Genomic DNA, 18,596 nt, shown 5'->3' on the forward strand with positions numbered 1-18,596 from the left:
TTCTATTGATGTATGGTTTGTTAGGATAGGACAATATTTGACTGAGATACATCTATTTGAAATCAGAAATCTGAGGATGCAACAAAATCAAAAAGACTGAGAAAATCACCTTTAAAGTTGTCCAAATTAGGTTCTTAACAATGCATATTACAAAACAAAAATTACATTTTGATATGTTTACAGTAGGAATTTTACAAAAAATCTTCATGGAACATGAACTTTACTTAATTTCTTAATGATTTTTGGCATAAAAGAAAAATCAAAAATTTTGACCCATGCAATGTATTTTTGGCTATTGCTACAAATATACCCCAGCGACTTAAGACTGGTTTTGTGGTCCAGGGTCACATATTTGTTTAGAACTGTTTTAGACTGTTTACACTTGTAAACAGTGCTTGATCTGAGCAGATCTCACTCCTTACTCTGACGAGACAACTTTTTCAGTGGAGAAAGCAATATTATGGATAGAGGACTCATTTGAAGTTAAAAAATGTTTTAATGATAGACTTGTTTCTTAAAAACATACATTAATTGATGGACTGGAGTGCTGTGGATTACTTGTGGATTATTGTGTTTTTATCAGCTGTTTGGACTCTCATTCTGACGGCACCCATTCACTGCAGAGGATCCATTGATGAGCTCATCTACATCTTGGATGACCTGAGGGTGAGTACATTTACAAAAAAAAAAAAATCATTTTTGGGTGAACTATTACTTTAAAGAGTCTTTTTTAGCCATTCTTTAGCCAAGTTGGAAACGTCTTGGAAAAAAATGTCTTTTTCCAAAAAAAAAAAAAAAAATGTCTGTATCCAAGGTACACATTTCTAGTAATTGTGCAGTTAATTCTCATATTGTATTTTCAGAAAGTTTTGGAATATTTGTCCTCTCCCTAAATTTGTCATATCCGATTCCGAAACACGGTAAAAATAGTTTCATTAGAAGGGTTATATTGACCTATTAAGATTTTTGCTTACATCTACATTGTATATTTTTGCTATTTTATTTAAAGAAAAATTCAGATGTAAATCAATAACAATTACATACCTTACAATATTTCAAGCGTATTTGCGTATTATTATTTTGAAGCTATTTTTTTAAGTTGATCATACTGATTTCAAAGTTAAGGATTCATTAGTAAAACTATCATAACATCTTAGTTGATAATTTAGTATACTTTATTTTTGACAAAACATCCCATGTTTCAGTTGTGACAGCACATTTTTGGTACAGAATTTTAACTTGCATTCTAAACCACTACTAAAACATACTAAAATACAAAAATGCGTAACTACTAAAATTTTGTTTATTTCTCCCAAATAAAGGATTATGTGTTCCCTTTTGTCACTACCAAAGCAATGATGACATGTTTTGGTTGTGACTTACGGTAGTGACAATTTTATAGGATAACACCAAAAAAAAAAAAAAAAAAAATACAAAGATGTCACTACCAAATGCACCAAATGTTTTGGTAGTGACAATTTTAGATACTTTTGACCCTAGCTCAAAGAAGCTAATCTGCACATGGTTAGCTAGCACAGGTCTGAACAGATGTACACATATAAAAACTAAATGTTATGGAATTTTTCAGGCTTTTGAACACATTTACCTCAAAATGATAGAGATGGGGACACATGATTTTTTCTTGATCATAAATGTAGGGGTGTAAGTTCAAATCAGTCGGTAGTGACATGAAAATCTTATTAGTAAACATTTAAGATTTGAATTCTTAAATGCTTTTTAAATGTGTTTTTTGGTTGTGGGACAGCAGTTTGCACCAATTCTGTAGAATATATTAATATTCTAGCCTATAAAATATTATTAGTGAGAAACGTTTAAAATAAACCCACACGCTTTTATTCAATTAAGTTACTGAATAAAATGACAAATTTACGATAATAAACAAAACAAACAATTTCCGTTTATTTCCTAGGATTTAAGAAAAGCATTTCTTTTCGTGCTAAAAAGCACTTAAACAGACAGACCTTGAAAATATCTTTTATATAACTACTTACCTCATTTGTTAAAAGCAAACATCAGTGTACATCCTCGCAAGCGTTAACAAATTTGTGACTTTGCTTGTGTAAAGCTCGTTGCTTAGCAGCAGGAGAAGTTCACTGGCCTACTTTCACTTTACAAGCTCTAATGCAAATCGGACGTAATGCTACTGTGGTATTTGTTATAAAAAAAAAAACGGTCAAATCTGTAATAGAAATAAAGTAGATTGGTAAATTAATATCAGTTTACTATAGTTTTACAACCGTTGAAATAAAATACGTGAAATAAAAATAAATAATAATAAAAAAATTGTGTTGATGTGTTTTTAACAAGATAAATTTAAATTAAACATCTGTGATAGTTACATGAGGAATAAAATGAAATCCATTATATTTAATAATTACATTTAATAAGTGAGTTTAATATTTAATAATTTAGTTTGAATGCTTTTCGTATTATTAATAAATCTAAACAACTCCGCACATCAACTATAAGCACATTAAAACATAATGTATATTTCCAAAATGTGTTTTTATGACTAGTTTTAGTAAAAGTGCCGAGTGACGTAGCACGCGTGTGATCAGGTGGCGGGTCAGCTGACACCAGCACAACCAGGAAGCGACTGGAGAGATTTTTTACACGTTAATATTTACTCACTGCCTGCAGGCGATCATTACTTCATATCTGGAATATAAGTAAATCTGTTCGCCTTGCGGTGTGAAGATCAGTCAGGGACATGTTTGCAACAGACGACGAGGACGGAGACTTTCTGTCTCCAAGTGGAGGGTGAGTTCCTGACGGACAAAGACACAATCCTGCAGGCAAAAGTCATCAGAAAAACAACATTCAGTGTTAAAACCAAGTTTGGGTAGATGTGTAACACCGAAACTAAAATGCAGCGACGGTGTGGGGAAGAAAAAAACAATTCTGGTGGCAGAGAGAAGAGTGAAGTGTCACTCATTGGATAATAACCGACATTAATGTAGCATATACAACAGTTAGTGCGGATTTGTTATAGCTTACAACTTTTATTGTGACAGAAATGCATGAACAGACGTGAACAGAGTCGTTTGATGTGTTAAATAACAGCGAGTTATTTTCAACATTCAACACTTCAATGTTACATTTGTTCTCGCATGACGTCTTTGATCATATGATGTCTGATCTTTTAACAGTCCTGATGAAGGTAGCTCTTGGTTGGGGTGTTGAGTATTTTAATGCCAGATACAGTTGAGGTCAAAAGTTTAAATACACCTTGCAGAATCTGAAAAATGTTAATTATTCTACTAAAATAAGATAAAAATGATATTAAGGCAAAATAAGAAAAAAGTACACATCTTCATTCTGCTCAAAAGTTTACAACCCTGGCTCTTAATGCATTGTGTTTCCTTCTGAAACATCAGTGAGCATTTGAACCTTCTGTAATAGTTGCATATGAGTCCCTCAGTTGTCCTCAGTGTGAAAAGATGGATCTCAAAATACAGTCATTGTTAGAAGGGATGCTTCGATCCGATATTCATATCAGGTATCGGCTCCGATACTGCCATGCTTCATCGGATCGGGTATTGGTCATAGGGTGCCGATCCAATTCCGATATTGTGCGTATTATTCTGTGTTACCGTTAAGACGTAAAGCACAATACATTTTTTGTGCACTATATTCCAAGTCTTCTGAAGTCATATTTAAGTCCTTACATTAAAGTTCACATGACCTCTTCTCTCCGCTGTGGCAGTCAGTCAATCATTCAGCCTTCAAACCCTGGTCGCATTGGGCAGGGGCGCCGCTAAGGGGGGGAAAGTTAGGACAATTCTAAGGGCCCACACCCCGTAGGGGCCCCCAGAGATCTGCTTTTGTGTGCTAGGGGGGGCCCAACCTCATATTTTGTCATAGGGCCCAAAATTGCGAGCGGCGCCCCTGGCATTGGGTTATGACAGTCAGGTCGGTAAAGCTCTCTCCAAGATCATTCTATGTTCCCATTATTATGCTTGATTTGTGGATAAATTACTTTATTGTGCCGGAGTTTAATGTTGTTTCTAATTTTTTTTTTTTTTTGAATATATTTTTTAAAAGACTTAAGCAATGAACATTTTGTCAGAACCACTGGTAAATTACGGTATTTTGTTTAGATTTTTAGATTTTTTTTTCTTCAGAATCATAAGAGAATCGTGATCTCCAATTTATTTAAAAAAAAATGTGATTTTTTAATTTATCCAGAATCATGCAGCTTTAGTTTACTTGTCTATTACAGCAAATAATTAATTAAAATAGAAGTTTAATTTCATAAAGTACACGTTCATATCAAAATGTGTTTTTCAGTTGAATAAAATACAATTTTTCCCTGTTTATTTCATCATTTAGGATTTCTTTAAAAAAGTTGAAAAGTCTTGTCTCGTTCTCGTGAACCCAGTCTCGTGTCTTGTCTTGTCTCGTCTCGTCTCGTGGGATAAGTGTCTCGTCACACCCCTAGAATATACATATATTTTTTCAGATTTATTATTTTATTTTTCTTTATAATGAAACAGTCAGTGAAACAGTGTGAAAGAATGATTATTAGTTCCAAACACAGAGATATATAAATTCTACATTTATTTAAATGGAAAAAAAAAAAAAAAACTTCAGTGGTAATGGATCGGTATCTGTATCAGCCGATATCAAACCCTAGGTATCGGAATCGGTATCAGAGGCTAAACAGGTTGATCGGAGCATCCTTAGTTGGAAAGGGTTAAAATACACACAAATGCTAAAAAAACAAAGAATTTGTGAAACCTGAAGGATTTTTCTGAAGAACAGCGGACAGTTTAACTATTCAGGACAAACAAGGGACTCATGAGCAACTATCACTAAACAAAAAAACACAGCTGTGGATCATTCAGGTAACAACACAGTATTAAGAATTAAGGAGATGTAAACTTTTGAACGGGGTAATTTTGATAAATAAAAATATTATTTTCTCTTGTGTAAACATCTTTTATGTTAAATATCTTATTCAGGTCAGTACTAAATAAAAAAACAACATGCATTTTGTATGATCCCTTTTATTTTGGTAAAATAATTAACATTTTGCAAGGGGAAACTTTTGACCTCAACTGTATATGAGGTTATATCCATAAATTCAGTTCTTCATTATTGTCCACATGTGTTAAAGGCTAATATGAAGCTGTTGAGAAGGATTGCTGAGAGGTGGAGAGTCAGCGTGTTAATGCTGCTCACATGCTGGTAGTTACACGTCCCGGATCAGAACGGGGCGCACACAGTCACGAGAAGCTGCTGTGTGATTGTAGACCCTGCCAGACCTGCTAAGTGCTAAAGAGATCTGATATTACATGGAATTGCAAATGTAGTGGCATGAAGCTCACATTACACCTGAGGAGTGATTCACTGGTTATCATTGCATAGCTTGTAGCTATGCTGAGCTGAAGCAACAGGTCAGAAACAGGTCAGCTGAGCATGGCAAGACAGCAGGAAAATGACTACAAGTGGAGGCAGATCCATGGGTCAGTACTGTATGCATTTATTAAAGAGCTTCCTGATGATATTGCAGAAATCATACTTTTTGTTGTCGCAGGTGTTCACTGGTAAAGTGTAATCAAAAAGTCATTCAAAGTCAAAATTAGGTCAGCTTTAATTTGAGAATTGAGCATGGTTCAGACTCTCATGTGATCTCACACAAGTGGAGCAGTGTAATAGTGGATTTACTTGCTGCTTTTTGTGATTTCAGAGCAAAGTTAGCCTCTCTTTTTGGACTGGATCAGGCAGCAAGCCAGGGGAACGAGTCTTTCCAGTACACGGCACCCAAACAGCCCCGCAAGAGCTCTGGCAACTCAGGTAAGACTGCAGGAACCTCTGCCATTTCATGTATTACATTAGGAATCAAATTTGATAAGGATTTAGGTGCTAGAAACTGCAAAAAACTGCATTTATTAATTAACCCTTCACAAAGACCTGCCCCGCTTCATTGCTGTTGCTATGTCTGACAAGCCACGCCGCTCTCACACTACACATCATGTAGCAAAGAGGAAACTGACAATGGGTCATCAGACAAGACAATTTCTGTCTTTTTTTTTTAAGAAATTCAAACAATAAATACAGTTTTGTGGCTCTTTAATCGATAATTTCTTCCTCTTTACTAGTTATAGCATAAAATAATAATGAATGAATATCAGAAGCTATCGTGTTTCAACTGCAGATAGACATCAATACAAACTATTTTTCAAGTTCAAGTCCACTGACATTAATCTACTGTCATGTCTGGTTTGTTCGTCGAAAAAAGGCAGATTCGGTGTTATGATTGGTCAGATCGCCTGTCAATCAAATTCCAGCTGAAGGGTCAATTGCAAACTATATTTAACAAAACAGCAAATCTGCAAACAGGAAAAAAACATGCATTTAATTTTGAATAATGCTAAAACTGTGAAAGTGCATTCAAAATCTCATTTATATATTTATATAGCCTAGGTTTAAAAGTTTTAGGTTGAAAAGTTTTAGATTTTAAATTTTTTTTGAAGGCTATATCTATGTGATTAAAAATACAGTAAAAAACATAATATTTTGAAATATTATTACAATTTAAAATTAAATAAAAAACAGTTTTCTATTGCAATATGTATTAAAATGTAATTTATTCCTTTGATGCAAAGCTGAATTTTCAGCATAATTACTCCAGTCTTCAGTATCACATGATCCTTCAGAAATCATTCTAATATGCTGATTTGCTGCTCAAGAAACATTTCATATTATTAATTTTGAAAACAGTTGTGGAAACTGTGATACATATTTCCGGCATTGAGCTCTGATGACAGGAAAGTTAAAAGGAACTGTACTTATTTGTAATAGAGTTATGAACAATGCAAATATTTGTGCTATCAATTTTATTAAATTTAATGCATACTTACTGAATAAATATATTAATTTCCTTCAAAAAATAAATCTTACTGACCACAAACTTTTGAAATTTAGTGTAGAAAAAAAAATCTGAATGTGAAGTATGAATATGACATTGGACTTTCTATGACATGTTTTGTTTTCACAGGACCCCAATCCCAAAGGCCTGCACCTCCTGCAAACTCTCCTGCTGTTCTCTTTGCTACTGCAGTGCATGCCTACAGATAGTAAGTTGCAAAAGATGCCGAAGCCTTTTTTAATTTTGTGTATTATTTGTTATTTAATTACAATAAAGCATGAAAATATGTACAGAATAAACCTGTTTTCCAAAGCAAAGTACAATTTACACCCAAGTATTTATCTTGAGCACTGGTGGTAATGTAAAGTTTGTAGACTAATATTGTGAACAGAGATATGTGGTGATCCTGATTTTTTTCTGTGCAGTGTTAATGGACAATATGTAAAACAAGGCAAGCTTGGAACCGCAGTCCTTGGAAATCATACAACTAAAGAGGTTAGAATGATCATATGTTTTTCTTCTTTTGACTGAGTCTTAAATGGAAATGATTTTTTTTTTACACATTTACATGTCTGCCCTCTTCTTCAGTTCAAGATCCTGCTGTATGTCAGTCAACAGAAGCAGGTGACGGCTGCCAGGATTCACAGCGGCTTCATCCTCACTGTGAGCTCTTATTCACATAATTCACGTCAGACAATGTGTTTGTTGGCTGTTTGTTGTTTCTAACTGTCTCTCTCACATTCAGGTCCAGCCCAGTAACTACTGCACGTTTTACGATGACCAGAGACAGAATTGGTCGCTAATGTTTGAATCTGAGAAAGCAGCTACAGACTTCTGTAAAGAGGTTTGTATTTTCTACAAATTCCAAGTCATATGGTGTTGTATGAGGAGCTTCTTATGTAGTAGTAATTGTTGTAATTGTTTCAGGTTTGTCTTGCCAAAGTTAACTCCAGCGGTGCGTTAGACTCGGTCCTCATCCAGGATCTTATTCTCGGTGAGGGTCAGGCTGTGGAGAGTGGAGACTCTTTAGAAGTGGCCTACACTGGCTGGCTACTGCAAAACTACACAATTGGACAGGTAAAGATGTTTTCTCAAACACATTTTTATGTACACATCATTTTTTTTTTGTTATATATGTATTTTTTTTTGTTCTTATATGTTCTTCTCTTTTAGATGTTTGACTCAAATCTGAATAAAGACAAACTGCTGAGACTGAAGCTTGGGGCTGGGAAAGTCATTAAGGTGAGGGGGAAGTTGGCTGGGATGGATTGTGTCATTATGACTCATATGGCAGTCTAATGGTCTTTCTTTCCGTCTCTTAGGGTTGGGAGGAGGGCATGTTAAACATGCGGAAAGGTGGGAAACGGCTCATGGTGATTCCCCCTAGTCTCGCATACGGGTCGCAGGGTGTTGCCAATCGCGTCCCACCAGACAGCACACTAGTCTTTGAAGCGGAGATCCGTCGGGTACGCATTCTCACATTCAGAGCTCCACTTTACTTCTTCATGTTTGCCTGTATAATGTTTACTCTATAATGTTAATACAGTGAGGAAAAAAATATTTGATCCCTGATAATTTTGTATGTTTGCCCACTGACAAAGAAATTTAATGGTAGGTTTATTTGAACAGTTAGAGACAGAATAACTATAAATCCAGAAAAACGCATTTCAAAAAAGTTATAAATTGATTTGCGTTTTGTACTTGGTGGAAAAACCCTTGTTGGCAATCACAGAAGTCAGGCGTTTCTTGTAGTTGGCCACCAGGTTTGCACACATCTCTGGAGGGATTTTGTCCCACTCCTCTTTGCAGATCCTTTCCAAGTCATTAAGGTTTTGAGACTGACATTCGGCAACTCGAACCTTCAGCTCCCTCCACAGATTTTCTATGGGATTAAGTTCTGGAGTCTGGCTAGGCCACTCCAGGACCTTAATGTGCTTCGTCTTGAGCCACTCCATTGTTGCCTTGGCTGTGTGTTTTGGGTCATTGTCATGCTGGAATACCCATCCACACCCCATTTTCAATGCCCTGGCTGAGGGAAGGAGGTTCTCACCCAAGATTTGACAGTACATCACCCCATTCATCTTCTCTTTGATGTCCCCTTAGCAGAAAAACACCCCCAAAGCATGTGTTATGGTGTTCTTGGGGTCATAGACAGCGTTCCTCCACCTCCAAACTCTGTGAGTTGGGTTGATGCCAAAGAGCTCGATTTTGGTCTCATCTGAACACAACACTTTCTCCCAGTTCTCCTCTGAATTATTCAGATGTTCATTGGCAAACTTCAGACAGGCCTGTACATGTGCTTTCTTGAGCAAGGGAATCTTGCGGGCTCTGCAGGATTTCGGTCCTTAGGCGTAGTGTGTTACAAATTGATTTCTTGGTGACTATGGTCCCAGCTGCCTTGACATCATTGAAAAGATCCTCCCGTGTAGTTCTGGGCTGATTCCTCACCGTTCTCCACGAGGTGAGATCTTGCATGGAGCCCCAGACTGAGGGAGATTGACAGTTATTTTGTGTTTCTTCAATATGCAAATTATATCGCACCAGCTGTTGTCACCTTCTCATCAAGCTGCTTGGCGATGGTCTTGTAGCCCATTCCAGTCTTGTGTAGGTTTACAATGTAGTGTTAATTTCGTCACCTATTTTTAATTTAGTCTTAGTCTTAGTCTTGTGCCAAATGTCCTTGTTAGTTTTAGTCATATTTAGTCATTCACATATCTTTTTTTGTTAGTCAAGTTTTAGTCGACTAAAAGTCTCGTCATTTTAGTCTAGTTTTAGTCAAAAGAAAACTCAAGGTATCTTAGTCAAGTTTTAGTCGACTAAAAGTCTTTTCATTTTAGTCTAGTTTTAGTCAAAAAAGAACTCAATATATTTTAGTCTAGGTTTAGTCAAAAAATTGTAGTCTTATTTTAAAATAACACATTATTACTGAGATTATTACTGATACACATTTCAGCAAAAAAAGTGTTTCACATATCTCAAACATTGGTTAAATGTCATAATTACCTGACAAAATACACTTGTTGAATGATTTTGTTGAATGCAAATGTTAAACGTGTCTGGTTTTCAATTTCTGATTTAGGAGACACATTCACAAATGATTAACCCTTTCAGTGGTGAGTTTTAAATATTCTAGCGGACCCCTGAGAGTGAGTTTTTTTTAAGCGACCGTTATTTTAGAACGTTCGTCCTTATTGTTTCCATGGCGACGCATCAAGCTTGTCACGTGTCACAACACAGACACAATAACACTGTATGACAGATAGATCGCTTTTATTTCGTTTTTCCTTTTTTATCCAAAATACTCACACACTTGCTTACCATGCCATGAACTATCTAATATTCCGATTCACAAATATGTGTGAATTAGTATGTTTCGTACTTTAAAACCCTATATAAATGATCTGGGTCGTAATCTGTAACGTGAGATGGGCGCGGCCATGTTTGTTCGCGCTGCCGTTCAGACTCAGAGAGTCCTGTCAGCCGTATTTACAGCTCATATACATTCATCCGTTTCTCCCGAAATACATGCAAGTAAGTGGCGGGTGAACTGGAAGAGGAATAGAGTGAACTTTTTAGTTACTAAGCCTATGTGTATGTGATATGAATAAAACACATCGGCAAATTATATTTGAATAGATTGTTATTTGCTGCTTCCATATACCTATGTGTGTATTTTACAAACTCTAAATGTCTCGTTTTACTAGTACTTACGTGTATTTAAATGTCTGAAACCTAAAATAAGCGTTATGTGGTTAAAAACACTGCATAGTTGTGATTATATGACAAGAGCAGAGCTCGTCCGTCTCTGGCTCAGCGCCAGCCAGCGCGCCAAAGCGCAGTTTGAATATTATAAAGCCGTAACAGCTGATGAAAAAGCAGAGACGATTGTAGACGAAAATGAAGAGAGATTTTATCTTAGTTTTTATTTTATACAAAACATTTTCGTCTCGTCTTTTTTCGTCAACAATAATGCATGTTAATTTAGTCTTAGTCAGCGTTTTTGGACAGTGGTGCAGTCTTGTCATCGTCTCGTTTTAGTCATGAAAAAAAAGGTTGTTGACGAACATATTTCGTCTCGTCTCGTCTGACGAAATTAACACTATTACAATGTTCTCCCTGACATCCTTGGACAGCTCTTTGGTCTTGGCCATGGTGGAGAGTTTGGAATCTGATTGATTGATTGCTTCTGTGGACAGGGTCTTTTATACAGGTAACAAGCTGAGATTAGGAGCACTGCCTTTAAGAGTGTTGCTGATTGATAGGGGATCAAATACTTATTTCAATCATTAAAATGCAAATCAATTTATAACTTTTTTGAAACGCGTTTCTCTGGATTTTTTTGTTATTCTGTCTCTCACTGTTCAAATAAACCTAAAATTATAGACTGATCATTTCTTGATTGTGTGAACATGTAAAATCAATATAATCAAAAAAAAAAATTCCATATTGTAATACATATTCAAAAGTGTGCACTTTTCCATCCTATAGAGTAATAGTGTTCTAGATCCAGCCCTGCTTATATAATCTATATTCTCTCTTGATGCACATGCAGATTAAGTTTGCAAAAGATGGAAGTTCAAGAGATTCGGCGGCTCCGTCTCCTGCTCCCAGTGTGGAGAGTCTGACCCCCTCTGAGCTTAGCCAGCCCCTCAGCACTACCCCACAAACCAGCAAACCCAGGTGAGCCCTACAGACCTCCTGCTGTAGCCTGACTCCAAATGATTGATTATATTAATAGTATTTGATTGAAGTTTGCTGTTTGCTCCTTGTTTACAGTGAACCACCTCTTCGAGCTAAATCAAACTCCCTCAGTGAACAGCTCAGTGTAAGTTTTGGCTCTTTTCAGTTTGACCACACATTTATTTTTAGCATTTTGTTTTATTAATGCAGATTTTTATTAAAATAAATCTATTTAGAGCAGTGGCTTAGTGGTTAGTGCACAACATATATGGTTATAATGAATAGGTGTGCACAATGTATTTGTGACATAATGACTATTGGCCAAAATTCATGATTTTTTTTTTTTAAGTTGAAGTTGTCTGTTGATATTGGATATATACTGTATTACTTAATTATTCAGACTAATATTTTCTATTTTCACTTTTGCTGTCATTTAGCTTTAGACTTACACTACTGTTCAAAAGTTTAGTTTATTTGAAGTTTAAGAATTATTTTATTCGGCAGTTGATGCATCAAGGACTCATTAAATTGATCAGAAGTTTTGTTTCAAATAAATAATGTTCCTTTGAGCTATTTTATTCCAAGAATCCAATAAAATGTATCATGGTTTTCACAAAAATATTAACCAGCACTATGCTCAACATTGATAATAATAAAAATGAGCAGCAAATGAGAATGATTTCTGAAGGATCATGTGACACTAAAGACTGGAGTAATGATGCTGAAAATACAACTTTATTCACAGGAATAAATTACATTTTAACATATGTTTAAATAGAAAACAGTTATTTTAAATTAATATTTTGCATTCACAATATTACTGTTTTTACTTTTTTCTATCAAATAAATGCAGTCTTGCAAAAAGAGCAAGAGAGACTTTTTTCAAAAACATAAAAACTTACAAACCTCAAACTCTAAATGAAATCTTTAGCAAATCTCAAAAAGGAAGATCCATCTGTTATAGTTTTTATAATACTTTTGTTAACATGAAATAAGAATGAACAATACTATAGCATTTATAAATCTTAGTTAATATTAATTTCAGCACTTACTAATGCATTATTAAAAAATTTGCGTTTGTTAACATTAGTTAATGCACTGTGAACTAACATGAACTAAAAATAAACAACTGTATTTTCATTAACTAACATTAACAAAGATAAAAACAAATACTGTACTTAAATGTGTTGTTCATTGTTTGTTTATGGTAGTTAAAACATTAACTAATATTAACTAATGAAACCTTGTTGTAAAGTGTTAATGATCATAAATCATAATGTTTTGATATCTAAATTCATTTTCATTATAATATGTGACCCTGGACCACAAAACCAGTCTTAAGTCGCTGGGGTATATTTGTAGCAATAGCCAAAAATACATTGTATGGGTCAAAATGATTGATTTTTCTTTTATGCCAAAAATCATTAGGAAGTTAAGTAAAGATCATGTTCCATTAAGATTTTTTGTAAAATTCCTACTGTAAATATATCAAAATGTAATATGCATTGTTAAGAATTTAATTTGGACAACTTTAAAGGTGATTTTCTCAGTATTTTCATTTTTTTTTTGCACCCTCAGATTCCAGATTTTCAAGTAGTTGTATCTCGGCCAAATATTGTCCTATCATAACAAACCATATATCAATAGAAAGGTTATTTATTGAGCTTTCATATGATGTATACATCTCAGTTTTGTAAAATTTAACCTTATGACTGGTTTTGTGGTCCAGGGTCACATATTGTAATATATTTGTTATAAATGTATAATAAATATGTCTGTGTGTTTTCTGACATGTTTTGCAATGTCTTCAGAATCCTGATGCCACTAAAGCTAAACTGATCTCACGCATGGCCAAAATGGGCCAGCCAATGCTGCCCTTCATCACCGGCCCAGCCTCATCCCCCTCACAGCCTGACTCTAGTGACTCTGAACTTGAGGCAAGATTTAATTTAATGATACATTCACTGAAAACCTCATTACAGTAGTTTTAATCTGTCTCCTAACCAAACACAGCACAAAAATCTGCCACTGTAATCTATGTTTTTGCCCTAAACTAAGATAATCAGTTTAAATTTGAGAGAATACTTACATGCTGATAAAACTGTTATTGCTGTAGGACCCAAGTATGTCCAGACTCAAGGAACGTAGCAGTGCACCATCACCGCAGCCTGTACACATCTCCTCTGCCCCACCACCTTCAGTGCAAGGTAACACCTGTTTCAAAGCATATTTTGACTACAGGCCAGGAGTGTAATATAGTGTAAAATAATGCACTTTTTATAAGATATGTTTAATAGTTTTAAACAAAATTTAGAATGAACTTACAAGCAGCACACAAATGCTCTGCTGTATACAGGTATACAATACGCTCTCTTTCCATTCCAGCTTCGGCCCTTCTACCTGTTTCTATGGCAACAGCCCATCCACAGCCCATGATGCCGGGAGCCGTACATGCCTTTCAGGTGGGCAACTCACTATTGCTGTTACCTTTAATAGTAACCTAAGTAACATTTGTCACTATCTTAAATGGATAGTTCACCCAAACATGACAATTCTGTCATTACTCACCCTCATATCATTCCAAACCAGTAAGACCTCCTTCAGACCAAATATGTTAGAATCAACCTTAAATTCACTACTTTTCAACACAACTCCTTCTCAAATTTGAGCTTTGAGCTGTAAAGTTTGAGGTTGCTGTTGGATCATTAAAGGTAAACCTAATATTATGTGCCTATGCATTACTTAAAGTAAAGAGCTTACTAGCTACATTCTGCTTTAAGAACAAATGGTGCATTACTTATATTACAGTGTTATTTACAAACTAGCTAGTACTTACTAAGCCTCTAGTGGGGCTGGATGATATGGCCAAAAATAATATTATAATGTATGTATTATATTTTAGTAAACAATAGTAATATATTTCTGTCATAATTTCTTCAAGGTAAGAATGACTGAAATGACTTTCAATTGTTATTGTGTGATAGACTGTTACATTAGTCCATATTGTGTTAAAATGTCCACAGCTTATCGCTGTTATCCACATAAATTGTATCGTCATATGATACTGTTATCAGTCCTAGCCTCTAGTGTGGACTTTGTTCCAATTTAAGACCTTCCAAACAACTGGTGCACCTCTACTCTGAACAAACCCTTAACGCAAAGTATAAAACATCAATTGACTGTGATTTCCTCTCTGCAGCCTGTAAGTCAGATGTACCCCACACAGACTGTGCCATACCAAGGTAAAGATCATTAGCGGTACACTATAAAATCTCTTACAAAATCCACTTTTTACAAAAACATTGCATTTATTTGTCGTTTATCTGCTGCAGATGTGAATACATGTGTGTTTTTAAGGTTAGAGTTCTAAATGTTGTTCTTTCTCTTTAAGGAACTAGTGATGTCACATCCTTCTTAATGACAGAGGCTCGACAACACAACACTGAAATCCGATTGGCTGTTGGGAAAGTGGCAGACAAACTGGACAACTTGTCCTCAAAGGTTGGTAGATATTTGTAAGTAACTTCATTATATACTGTACCTGTACATCTATTTGAGAAATCTCTCTTCTTTTTCAGATTGAGGACCTACAAAAGCAAGGCAGTGTTTCGTTGGGCTTATCAAACGTATCAATGGAAACAGCAATGATCATGCACAACATTCAGAGAATCATACAGGTAATTGACAATTCATTGACAGGTGAGCAGTGATTGGTCAATCAAACTGTTATACATATTTGTCAGTACTTGCAGTGCTTCCTAAACATGAGGTTATAAGGGAGCTACAGGGGCTTTGTGAGTTGAAGCAAATGAGGAAATATAATATAAAACAGCTGAAATATAGTGCCTTGCAAAAGTATCCATTCATTTTTTTTCACATTTTGTTTTGTTACAGCATTATGTTAAACTGCTTTAAATTAGTTTTTCCCCACATCAATTTACACTCCATACACCATAATAATGACAAAGCAAAAACCAGATTTGCAAATTTTACAAATGTATTAAAAATAAAACACTGAAATAAGTACATTGCATAAGTATTCATACCCTTAACTCAGTACATAGTTGAAGCTCCTTTACAGCCTCAAGTCTTTTTGGGTATGATGTGACAAGCTTTGCACATCTGCATTTGGCAATTATCTGCCATTCTTTGCCTCACCTTTTCACCTCTCAAGCTCTGTCAGCTTGGATGGGGGCTGGCAGACATTTTCTAGAGTCCTAGTTGTTCCAATCGTCTTCCATTATGGATAATGCTTCTGTGAACCTTCAATGCAGCAGTTTTTTTTCTGAATTCTTCCCTAGATCATTGCCTTAACGCAAGTCTGTCACTGAGCTCTACAGGCAGTTATCTTGACCTCAGGACTTGGTTTTTGCTCTGATATGCATTTTCAGCTGTTAGACCTTTTCTGAGAGGTGTGTGCCTTTCTAAATCAAACTCATTCAAATGAAAATGCCACAGTTTAACTCCACTCGAAGTGTAGTAACATCTAGAAGCAATATGAATGCTCCTGAGCTAAATTTCGAGTGTCCCAGAAAAGGGTATGAGTACTTATGCAACGGGATCTTTTCAGTTTTTTATTTCTAATAAATTTGCAAAGTTGTTACAAACCTGTTTTGTGCTTTGTCATTATGGTGTATGAGATGTAGATTGATGTGGGAAAAAAAGTAATTTAAAGCAATTTAACATAATGCTGCAACAAAACAAAATGTGAAAAAAAATGAAGGGGTATGAATACTTGTATTTTGTTGACCTGCATGTCATGTGACTTCATGTATTCAGGAGAATGAATGTCTGAAGAAAGAGGTGTTCGAGAAAAGTTCACGCATTGAGGAGCAGAACCGCAAGATCGGCGAGCTCATCAATCAGAACCAGAGGTCACAATTCATTTCAACATTCTCGCTTTATATTTGACTTCTTACTTACTATCTACTTACTAGGGTTGTCACGATACCATAAAAATGATTTACGATACTATACCAGCTGAAGTATCACGATACCAAGTAGTATCACGATACCATGCACATAAAAAATTCATAAATAAAAAGATGTAAATCAAAACAGGCAAGATTTTTCTCTGAATACTTCATTAATGTGAATGAATGACTGGCTATTGTTATCCAGGAAATCATGTAAACAAAACTCATGACATTTAGATTGTACTTATAATTGCATAAATAATGTTATAAGATTAATGTTTTAAATGCAAAACTCTGAATATAGAAATATGTTTGAAAATAATGTATATGATGGGAAACTTAAAACCGCCAGCAGGTGGCAGCAGTGTTCATGATTAAATAACTGAGTCGTTCAAACGATTCTTTCAAAAACGGCTGAATCTTTCAAGAGTGAATCAAATGACTGTTTTCATGAATGGCTTAGTGAATCAGTGATTCGCCCAAACCAACTCGGATTCGGATTCAAACACAGAAACGAAACAAAAACATCTCGCTCGTGTCATATTGCTGAACTGTCACGAGCATTTTTGCTGCCATTAAGATATGGCCCATATCTTAAAATTTCCAAGTTAGCAGCTTGTATATTAAAACGTATTCATTTATAATGTTAAAAAAATATAAAAAATATAACGATTGATAAGAACTAAGTGCAAAACCACTATGTTCATGAATGGAATTGCATTCATGATCGCAAAGATGCTTCCAGAAACGAATTATTACACTTTTTCTAAAAGTGGGCAAATGAATAAAAATACGAAAATTCTTTCTAGTAAAATATTTTGATGTTGAATAATTGATTCTTGAGCTGCTACTTTTTAAATAACACCAGACGGTCTGAATCAGACCCTCTCTTCTGATAAACTGCAGCGTGAACAACGACTTGCGCGCGCAACTTCTCATTTCAAACTGAGCTGAAGCGTCGGGAAACACTGAATAGCACATATAGCGTATACACAGACTGTACTACACAACGCACAGCAGAAAGGCATTTTGGCAGTCAACTTGTAATGTTTCTGCTGGCGTGCATGAACGTTTTAAACAGTGTTCCTGCCGTGCATGCAACATATCTTACGGTGCTACCGTATGGGCGATACTACCGTTTAAAAAATGCAATGGCACCGCGGGTATTTGTAAGCTTTAGTATCGCGATACTACCGTAGTACCGGTATACAACCCTACTACTTACTATCTTTTTGTTCTGTATCTTCTGTCTTTTTATCCCCATCAACGATGTATAAATCCTCAAGGTTTATGCTGCCATTTGCGCATATAAATCTAAAGCCCTAAAGAATAAAAAAGCTTCTTTTGTCGGCCAGGAAAATAATCTAAATTAACAATGCTGTCATTATATAATTTTCGAGAATTCTTTATGCTACACGCAAATTAAGGCTACCTCAAAAACTTGCGTACACAAGCTCAGACCTGACATGAGATTTGATCGTAGCCACCACTCACGTCCATATTAATACATTCTTAGAAACGGCTATAAGCCCAATTTTCTGTCGTATGTTTGTTTCATAAATGAGGCCCATTGTGACTCGAGGGTGTTTGTGTTCGTGTAGGTATGTGGAGCAGAGTAATCAGCTGATGGAGCAGAGAAACGACTCTCTGAAGAACAGCAGTGAACAGAATCAGGCCAGAATACTGCAGGCAGAACAAGACAAGGTAACTCTAAACTGTTTAATCCATTACACACACACACACACACACACACACAGTGACACCAGAACAGCTCTGTTTCAAGACCTGGTGAGCTGCCACGCTTTATACTGCCTACATGGGCTGATACCTACATCATAATCACAGAAGCTTATAAATTACTTACAGTATCTCACAAAAGTGAGTACACCCCTCATATTTCAGCAACCATTTTAGCATATCTTCTCAAGGGACAATACTACAGAAATGAAACTTGGAAATATTTTAGAGTAGTCAATGTGCAGCTTGTATAGCAGTATAGATTTACTGTCCCCTGAAAATAACTCAACATACAGCCATTATTGTCAGCTGGCATATAACATCTGGCAACAAAAGTGAGTACACCCTAGGTGATAACAGCAGTATTT

At 35.5% G+C, this 18,596-nt stretch overlaps 1 protein-coding gene across 3 annotated transcripts in view; it reads left to right on the forward strand.

Annotated features, from left to right (window-relative positions):
• The first annotated feature begins 2,607 nt into the window (after positions 1-2,607).
• fkbp15b (FKBP prolyl isomerase family member 15b) overlaps positions 2,608-18,596 on the forward strand; it is a 34,783-nt gene continuing 18,794 nt past the window's right edge. For all 3 annotated transcript variants that reach the window (XM_073818695.1, XM_073818697.1, XM_073818696.1), the window contains exons 1-19: positions 2,608-2,781; positions 5,714-5,820; positions 7,025-7,103; positions 7,321-7,390; positions 7,484-7,558; positions 7,641-7,739; positions 7,823-7,972; positions 8,069-8,137; positions 8,218-8,361; positions 11,448-11,575; positions 11,672-11,720; positions 13,387-13,512; positions 13,692-13,782; positions 13,961-14,037; positions 14,775-14,817; positions 14,967-15,076; positions 15,154-15,252; positions 16,355-16,449; positions 18,093-18,195. In XM_073818695.1, coding sequence (XP_073674796.1) covers positions 2,732-2,781; positions 5,714-5,820; positions 7,025-7,103; positions 7,321-7,390; positions 7,484-7,558; positions 7,641-7,739; positions 7,823-7,972; positions 8,069-8,137; positions 8,218-8,361; positions 11,448-11,575; positions 11,672-11,720; positions 13,387-13,512; positions 13,692-13,782; positions 13,961-14,037; positions 14,775-14,817; positions 14,967-15,076; positions 15,154-15,252; positions 16,355-16,449; positions 18,093-18,195 — 1,764 coding nt within the window. In that variant the 5' untranslated portion in view covers positions 2,608-2,731. The remainder of the gene's footprint in view (positions 2,782-5,713; positions 5,821-7,024; positions 7,104-7,320; positions 7,391-7,483; positions 7,559-7,640; positions 7,740-7,822; positions 7,973-8,068; positions 8,138-8,217; positions 8,362-11,447; positions 11,576-11,671; positions 11,721-13,386; positions 13,513-13,691; positions 13,783-13,960; positions 14,038-14,774; positions 14,818-14,966; positions 15,077-15,153; positions 15,253-16,354; positions 16,450-18,092; positions 18,196-18,596) is intronic.

The sequence above is a fragment of the Garra rufa genome, chromosome 15 (genome assembly GCF_049309525.1).
Source record: "Garra rufa chromosome 15, GarRuf1.0, whole genome shotgun sequence".
In the NCBI taxonomy this organism is placed as follows: Eukaryota; Metazoa; Chordata; class Actinopteri; order Cypriniformes; family Cyprinidae; genus Garra; species Garra rufa.